Genomic DNA, 9,261 nt, shown 5'->3' on the forward strand with positions numbered 1-9,261 from the left:
ATTATTTTCACTGAAAATTTCAATGGACGAGACTGGATGCCTCTGGTCATGAAAGACAAATAACCTGATGCATGTTAAAGACTATCCAGGTGCTCCAAGGTACCGTCTTACATTCTCCTTAATTAAGATGTACCACACGCAAAACTCAAGACATACCTCATTATCTACTCGATTAATCTTTAACGTGGCACAATATGAGAAAAAATAAATCTTATGGCTGTATTGAGAGCTACTGGAGAAAAAAGTTTGGATGATGAACTAAAACTATTGTCTGCCATGTATTTTGAGAAGTATTGCTTTCATTCGTAGATGTGCAGTCAAACGTAATGAAGTCTGGCTCATAATCGTATACAAAGTCCTAATATTAGTTAGTAAAAATAATATCATTAAATTTGTTATGATTTTTTTCATAATTTCTTGTATGTGAAAAATAATATCATTCCTATAATATATTAATGTGAAACACAATTGTCAAAGTTGCATGCTGAGCACATTTTGTAATTTTTTGCATGCGGGATGTCGTGCTCATTGCTTAGAAGACTAAGAGTGGGAGAGAATGAGAGAATGAGAGAATGCACGCACCGTAGGTGCAGGCCATTGCAGGGCTCTCATACAAGAGAGATTGTGGGTGTACACAGAGATCGTGGGAGGGAGACTATACATGCTTAACACCCCCCCCCCCCCCCCCCCCGCAGTTCGTGCGTAGGTAGACCAATGCACAAACTGGATCGAAACTCATGAAAAAGAAGAGGCCGGCAGTCCTTTCGTCATGATGTCGGCGAACTGCAGCGATGTGGGTACATGTAGGACACGGAGCTGGCGGAGCGCGACCTTCTCTCGCACAAAATGAATGTCGAGCTCGATATGCTTCGTGCGCCGATTATGAACCGGATTCGCAGCCGTGTAGACGGAGGAGATGTTGTCGCAGTAGACCTGTCGAGGTGGACGTGGAGCTTGCCCAGCAGCTGACGGAGCCAGCAGCTCTCCGCGACTGCGTTGGCGACGCCCCGTACTCCGCCTCTGCACTGGAGCGGGACACGGTGGGCTGGCGCTTCGATGACCAGGAGACGAGCGCATCGCCAAGGAACACCGTGTAACCCGATGTCGAACGGCGCGTGTCCGGGCACCCGGCCCAGTCCGCGTCGGAGTAGGTGACGAGGTCCAGCTGGCGGAGCGGCGAAGATGTAGACCGAGGGACGACGTGCCATGGACGTAGCGCAGGATGCGCTTCACCAGAGCAAGGTGGGGCTCCCGAGGGGCTTGCATGAAGAGGCACGCCTGTTGCACCGCGTGCTGGAGATCCGGGCGAGTCATCGTGAGGTACTGCAAGGCACCAACGATGCTTCTGTACTCCGAGGCGTTCGTGACTGGTGCACCAGAGTCAGCATCCAGCTTTGTCCGCGTGTCAACTGGCGTGGAGGCCGGCTTGCAGGCCGTCATGCAGGCACGCTCGAGGAGGTCGTTGGCATACTGTTCTTGGTCGAGGAAGAATCCGGCCGGACTCCGGGAGACGAGGATGCCGAGGAAGAACTGCAACGGCCCTAAGTCCTTCATGGAGAACTCAGGGTGCAGCTGGGCGGTGACCATGCACAACATGGCGTCGGAGGAGGCCGTGAGGACGATGTCGTCGACGTAGAGAAGCAGAAACGCCGTGTCGGCGCTGCGTCGAAGCATGTACAGGGAGTGGTCCGACCTGGTGACAGTGAAGCCGATGGTGCGCAGAAATGCCATGAAGCGGTCGTACCAGGCCCGTGGCGCCTGCTTGAGGCCGTTCACGTCCATTTGATGGACGGGCCAGTCCCGAGCGGCAACCACGGCGAGGACCGTGCGGACCGTGGCCGATTTGACGACCGGGCTGAAGGTTTCGTCGAAGTCGACGCCCGGTTGTTGCGAGAAGCCACGAAGCACCCATCTCGCCTTGTAGCGCTCGAGGCTACCAGTCGACCGAAGCTTGTGCCGGAAGAACCACTTCCCGGAGACGATGTTGGCGCCAGCCGGTCGAGGCACCAGTGTCCAGGTGCGGTTCTCCATCAACGCCTGGTACTCGTCCTGCATCGTTGTTAGCCAACATGGATCCCGCAGAGCTGTGCGCACAGAGGTGGGTAGGGGTGAAATGGAGGGAGAAGTGGAGCAGGATAGGCTATACTTGGGGTTGGGGAAGAAGATGCCTGATTGGGCGCGAGTACGCATGGAATGTGTGGGGTGTGGAGCGGCAGGCTCGGGAGGGGGTGCGGCAGGACTTGCAGCAGGGGAGGGTGCCGCAGCAGGACTTGTGGCAGGATTTGCGGCAGGGGAGGGTGCCGCGGCAGGACTGGCGGCAGGATTTGCGGCAGGGGCAGTTACTGCGGCAGGGATTGCGGCAGGCGAGGGAGCCGCCGAAGGAGGTGGGGTGGCAGGAGATTGCGGCGCGGAAAGCGAGGGGGATACGCGGGGTGGGCGTGGAGGTATGGAAGGCGCGGACGGACGAATCGGGCAAGAGCGCACGGAAGAATCGGGCAACGGGGATCCTGAGGGGAGTTTTCGTCGGGAGTGGGTTGCCAGGGAGGTTGGTGGGATTCGGTTGGGATCGGATAAGGCAGGAGGTGGTGTGGCCGGTATAGGAGTGGGTTGGGCAAACGGAAAAATGTGCTCATCGAAGAAAACGTGGCGGGACACGATGACACGTTGGGAAGAGTTGTTGAGGCAACGGTAGCCCTTGTGATCGGGGGAATATCCGAGGAAGGTGCAGGCCGTGGATCGTGGGGCTAGCTTATGTGGCGTGGTGCTGAGGATGTTCGGATAACAGAGGCAACCGAATACACGAAGAGGGCTGTAGTCTGGAGGCACGCCATAGAGAAGCTCGAACGGAGTAGTGAGTTGGCAAGGACGACATGGGCACCGATTGAGCAGGAAGGTGGTCGTGGCCAGAGCGTCAGCCCAAAATCGGAGAGGCATGGAGGCATGAAACAGGAGGGTGCGGGTGATGTCGTTTAGGGTGCGGAGAGCTCGCTCGGCACGCCCATTTTGGGAGGACGTGTAGGGACAGGACATATGGAGTTGGATGCCGTGAGAGGCAAAGAAGTTCCGGCTAGTGAGGTTGTCGAATTCACGGCCATTGTCGGTCTGAATGGTAAGGAGAGGGAGGTGGAATTGGGTCTGCAAGAAAGCATGGAAGCGCTGAATAGCAGGAAACGCATCAGATTTACGACGTAGGGAGCGGTCCAGGAGTAATGACTGTAATCATCGAGTAACAACAGATAGTACTGAAAACCAGAGACACTTAACACAGGGGATGTCCACAAATCACAATGAACCAAACTAAAAGGAATATATGATACGTGAGAAGACAAACTAAATGGAAGACGAGTGTTTTTCCCTAATTGGCACGCATGACAAGTGTGAGACGATGATGAGGGGCGATGGGGAGCGACATCACGCAGCACGCCAGAGAGGGACTCGCGCCCAGGGTGGCCTAGACGTTGGTGCCAAAGGTCAGCGTGTGCCGTGGCAGTGTGGAGGATCAGGTAGTGCTGCGTGGGGCGGAGCTGGTACAGATCGTCGGAGGAGTCACAGCGGAGGAGGACCACCTTGGTGCGCCGATCCTTGACAGAAAAACCAAGGCCATCAAATTCGATGTTAACAGGATTATCACGGGTGAGAGCTTTGACAGAAATAAGATTCTTGATTAAGGAAGTAGAGACAAGAACGTTAGGTAGGGAGAGGGGGCGACCACAGGTGGGGATAGAGAGGTGGCCAGTGTGCGTCACAGGGAGCGAGGATCCATTGCCAACAACGATACGAGAACTAGAAGACGGGCGAAGAGACTGAAGCATACCAGGATCCGCGGTCATATGGGCAGTTGCGCCGGTGTCGACGTACCAGTCACCGGGTGGCGAAGCAACAGTTTGCGTAGAGAGCGCATTGAGAGCCTGTATCATGCCCTGCTAATCCCATGCAGGCGCAGACGGAGCCGGGACCGGTGGTGGTGCAGCCGTGCAGGCGGGTACATAGTCGGCACGGGACGTGAGCAGAAGCGCCGGCGAACGTGGGCGGCGCCATGGGCCGCGGTCCAAGAATCCCCGAGCCGGGGACGTGAGGACGCCACGGGACAGGCCAGGCGTGCACCAGCCCGGTCCAGGGGTGAGTCAGATATTGTATCACCAAATTATGTCGAAACAAGTTGACACATTGAGGATTTTCACACAAGAAGATCTGAAGGATGCAACAAACGATTTTTGACAAGAGCAGAGAACTGGGCAGGGGGGGCCATGGCACTGTTTATAAGGGCATTCTCAAGGATAACAGGGTTGTAGCTGTGAAGCGCTCGAAGCTCATGAATGTGACCGAAACAGACGAATTCGTGCAGGAGATTATTATACTTTCACAGATCAACCACCGGAATGTGGTGAGGCTTCTAGGGTGCTGCTTAGAGGTGGAGGTCCCTATACTGGTATATGAATTCATCCCAAATGGCACTCTCTTTGGGTTCATCCATCATTACTACGGAACTCCTCCCTCATTGGACACCCGTCTAAGGATCGCTCAAGAATCCGCTGAAGCATTGGCATACCTGCATCAGTCTATGAACCACCCTATAGTCCATGGAGATGTCAAGTCCATGAACATTCTGTTGGATGACAATTACATGGCGAAAGTGACAGACTTTGGGGCGTCAAGGATGCTCCCCAAAGACGCGGTTCAGTTCATGACAATGGTGCAGGGCACCCTGGGATACTTGGACCCTGAGTACCTGCAGGAGCGGCAGCTCACAGAGAAGAGTGATGTTTACAGCTTTGGGGTTGTGCTGCTGGAGCTGATCACGGGGAAGATGGCGATCTACCACGACGGCCCCAAGGAAGGCAAGAGCCTCGTGTCGTCCTTCCTACACGCGATGAAGGAGGATAATGTTGAGCGCATACTGGACCCTAGCATAGTAAGGGCCGGGAAGGAGATGCTGCTGGGAGAGGTAGCCGAGGTAGGGAGGATGTGCTTGGGTGCTAGGGGTGAAGACAGACCTTCCATGACCCAGGTGGCCGACAAGCTGAAGGCTATCCGAAGCACTTGGAGGGAAAAATTAGTGCTGGAGCATGGTGAAACAGATCATCCGTTCATGCGCTCCTCACCTGCAGCTCTGGCGCGTTGTGATCCTCTGCTGTTTAGCACCTGCTCGACGGCGACCTATACGGCTGGAATAGGTATAGAAACACCCAGATGATAGTCTCATTCGATTCTACCATGTAAGTAGTTGTATGAGGTCTTACTGTGAGAGTACTGTGAGATAGTGTTTGCTTAGAGCTTCTGAAGTACTTTCTGCAGAAATTAAGTTGTCTTTTATTTGCCGTACAAAGTATTTTACAGTAAAAGGTCTTATTGTGAGAGGAGTATTAATTTAGAGGTTGGAATTGGTTATTGCTTCCCGTAAAAAAAGAATTGGTTATTGCAAGATATATGTCCAAGTTTGGAGATGTTTGTATTGTACAGTTAACATGTCGTGCTAATGTAGCATTCGAGTTTCAGTTTTGTAATATTCATGTCATTTCTTGTATAGTTTGTAACCAATTTGTAAAAGAGGGAAATGGGATGTTGCTCCTCGATGGTTCTGTAATGAATTTGGACTGTTTCTTTTCGGGGATTGCTCTGTAATGATTTTGTAACAAATTTAGATCGTGCTCTTTCGGGGACCGCATTGTAATGGACTTATATAATAAAATTTGAATTGTGTGCATCTTATGTTTCGAATTGTGATGTTGTAAATTAACGTTCAAAGCCAAATTACATGCTGCTTGTAAAACGGAAAACATCACAGGACACAGGTGGACAAATTGTCGGGCGAGGGACAAATAACATGACAATACTCATTCATTCAAATGGTGTGAAAAGATAGTAGAACAACAACACTGTGACGTACATTACATGTAGTGTAGGCAGCAGTAATTAAACCGAAGATGGACCTACCGACTGATAACACCCACTTACTGTAGTACGTGAGCAGCTCGTGAGTGAGATCGACCGATCGGTTCTTTATTCCAACTTTCACAATAAAATTCAAAAGAGCGTAAGGGAAATGATCTGTAACATCCCAAAATTTCAAACTTTTACATGTGCATTGCATCCATGAGCATCATGCCACAATTGCATATTTGAATTCAAATTTGAATCTCAAAACGGCTTTAAAAGACTTTGTTTACACCCATTTAAGCTTTGGATTTTCAAACCAATAGGGTTTATGTATACAAGGGGTTTAATGCATATAGAAGCTATCCCATAATTTTTGGATAATTATTTGGAATTGGAAAAGTATTTAATTTAAATAGATATATAGCCCTAGAGGCATTTCTAGAGAAAATGTATTTTTATATAATTTATTCCGAGGGGAAACTACCCCCAAAAGTTGTATCTTGGTAGAACATGATTTTACAAATTTTCTGGAATTTATTTGGACCAATTTGGAGTTCAAACTCAAAAGATATCAAAGAAATGAGAAAAACAGAAAAAGAAAGGCCTAAAAGAAAAAAATAGGGGTAAACCGGACCGGCCCGGCCACTTTGGGCCGAACCGGCCCGGTCAGCCCGGCCCGGTCAGCCCGGCCACCCGCGCGCGCGCGGAGACGCTGACAGGTGGGGCCCACCTGTCAGGCTCGTCGTCTCCGTTTGGAAGGCGCCCGTGCCGCCGGAATCACCGGAATCCGGAGAGTCCGGCCTTCCCGAAACCCACCGGCCGCGTCGCTTTAAAGCCCGAGCACCCCGCTTCTTTTCCCCCCGTTTGCCCTCGCTCGCACGCCCCCAGGCCGCCGGAATCGCTCGCCGGAGAAGCTCCAAGCCCGCCGCCGTTTCGCGCCGCGCCGACGAGCTCGGTGAGCCCTCCTCCTCGCCACCTGCCTCTTCTTCTTCCTCACTCTCGTGCGCGCCTTTTGACACGACTCGTTTGGTTTTTGGGGCACTGCCGCGCCGCCCGCACCGCCGCCCGAAGCTTCGCCGGAGCCGCGACCGCGCCGCCACGTCTTCTTCGACCTAGGCGACGACCCGCTCCGCCCGAGCCCCCGCCGACCGCGCCCCCCTCTCCGCCGTGCCGCGCCGCGCCGTCCCCGGCCACCCCCGTGACGTCAGCTTCGCCCGAGGACCCCGCGCCGCCGCGCCCGTGCCCGTGCCGCCGTCCCCTCCATCTCCGGTGACCGCCGCGCCGCCCGGTAAAACCCTAGAACTCCCCTCGTCCGTCCGATCCGGATCCGAGGGCTAAGATTAGATCCCGTTTTAATTTTTAACCGAACCGGTACGCACCAATTAGATGCTGACACGTGGCACCCGGTTTTATAAAATAAAAATGTAATTTTAATCCTCCGGAATTAATAAAAGGCACTTTTGCAGATAGGCCCCTGTAACTTCAAATGATCATAACTTTAAATCTGTTTGGCCAAATTTAGCGATCCACACCTTTTTCGAATCCTTAGGAAGTGTAGAATCTTTTGGCACTGTCCAATTTCAAATTTGAATATTTGAATCACATTCAAATTACAGAATAGGGTTTTATGCCATTTAAATCATAACTAATTATTTAGAAGTCCTCTTTGAATGAAACCAGTGCCCAAAATTTTGTTTTATTGTCCTCTGTCCAATGGGACAGATAAATAAATATTTTAAATTAAATTGTTTTGCTGTTGCAAATAAAACCTCATTTTAGGGTTTAAACCCTAGCCATTGCAATTTATTTAAAAACCCTAATTGCATGTACTTAATTATCAATGCGTTGGACCAGTAGATCACCAAAATAAAACCAACCCACTCATGTCACATGTTTTGCATCGCATCATGGCATACATATTCTTTTGTCATGTTTGTATTGTGTGTTTATGTATGTGTATGTTTGCTTGATTGTATAGTTTTCTCGGAGAGCGAACAGTGTGATTGCGAAGAGTGTTTGAATACCAACTACTATCAAGGCAAGTTCAGTTTCACAATCATCTTATTATTTTATTATGCACTAGATTTTATTAGTTGCATTGTTAGGATTATTATTGTACCTATGCTAGCTATGATATGTCCTAGTAGTATATGATACCTTTGCCATGTCCACACCACCAATCGCCATCGTGGTAGTAAAATGCTATGCTATGATAATATACGAGGGTGGTATTATTACAATGTGATACTATTGAATTACGATATGATTTTCCTAGTGTATGGCAAAACAAGTAATTCAATGAACCGTCCTGGGTGGGCTGCCTTGAGTATTCGGATGTCGTGACGTTAGGTCCATCTCTATGGGTCCCTCTCAGTCGAGTTCCTGTGGATTCAGGAATGGATCGTCCATGGACATCTCTTTCGTGGATTCGGAGAGCGCCTTCGTCACAATGTGGGATGCCACCCGGGATAACCAGAGACTGGACTAGTTTCCTGTTTAGTAGCTTCCAGTACAACCACATGTTAATATGGGCTCTGCCTGGATGGAGTAAGAAATGTTTACCCAGATCCGAGGGATTGTACTGAGGTAGTTGTGTAGGTGGGAGCGCGGGTCCCTCAGGTGGTCTGGGTGAACATGTTCTGAAAATTCTTGAAGTCGATGCCGTTGCTACTCCACCCGGAGGACAGCAAGGGATTAACACGTCGAATTCTTGTGGGGAATGTGTACAACCTCTCGAGAGTGTCAAACTAAGTACTTAGCCGTGTCCCCGGTTACGGACAATTATGAGCAACTAGATATTGGAGCTGTAAGGAAAGTCTCACTCATTCCAATTTCCTAATAAAACGAATGGATTGACCTGGGTAGGAGCATTGATGTTTCTACTCAATGTGCCTAGGTGAATAGGAGCATGGGTGTTTCTACCCCGTGTCCAATAGAATTCAAAACTATTTGTCTAAAAATGATAGGATTTGAATAATGATGCTTTTATGCAAAATAGCCAAACCCCACTTAGCCAAACTATGCATGTACTTGGTAGGTCCTTTATAACTCTAGTGAGCTTGCCAATACATTCAAATGTATTGAGCACGTAGTGGCTGCAATTAATAATGCAGGTGAAACTGACGAAGAGTAAGGTTCGTCGATATTTCTTTGGGTCATGTGCTTACATTCCAACATGCTCTCTCCTCTGGGAGTAGATGAGGCCCTTTTACTCTACCTTTCCGCTGCAGCTTCATGATACATTGTTATCATGGTTTTGAACATTATATGTTTATGCTGGCCTAGGAGGTCATGCAAGTTTGTAAGTACAATTTAAGTTATGGATGATACGTTGTAATAAAGTACTTTTGACCTTTGTATCTTGGTATTACATCCTGAACTGTG

At 50.0% G+C, this 9,261-nt stretch overlaps 1 protein-coding gene across 1 annotated transcript; it reads left to right on the top strand.

The window, feature by feature from the left end:
• The first annotated feature begins 4,198 nt into the window (after window positions 1–4,198).
• On the top strand, window positions 4,199–5,584 carry LOC100822703 (wall-associated receptor kinase 3-like). The gene has a single exon (XM_024458298.1). It carries the CDS (start codon window positions 4,199–4,201, stop codon window positions 5,192–5,194), a length of 996 nt encoding a protein of 331 aa, XP_024314066.1. The 3' UTR covers window positions 5,195–5,584.
• Window positions 5,585–9,261: the final 3,677 nt, after the last annotated feature.

The sequence above is a fragment of the Brachypodium distachyon genome, chromosome 1 (genome assembly GCF_000005505.3).
Source record: "Brachypodium distachyon strain Bd21 chromosome 1, Brachypodium_distachyon_v3.0, whole genome shotgun sequence".
Taxonomy (NCBI): Eukaryota; Viridiplantae; Streptophyta; class Magnoliopsida; order Poales; family Poaceae; genus Brachypodium; species Brachypodium distachyon.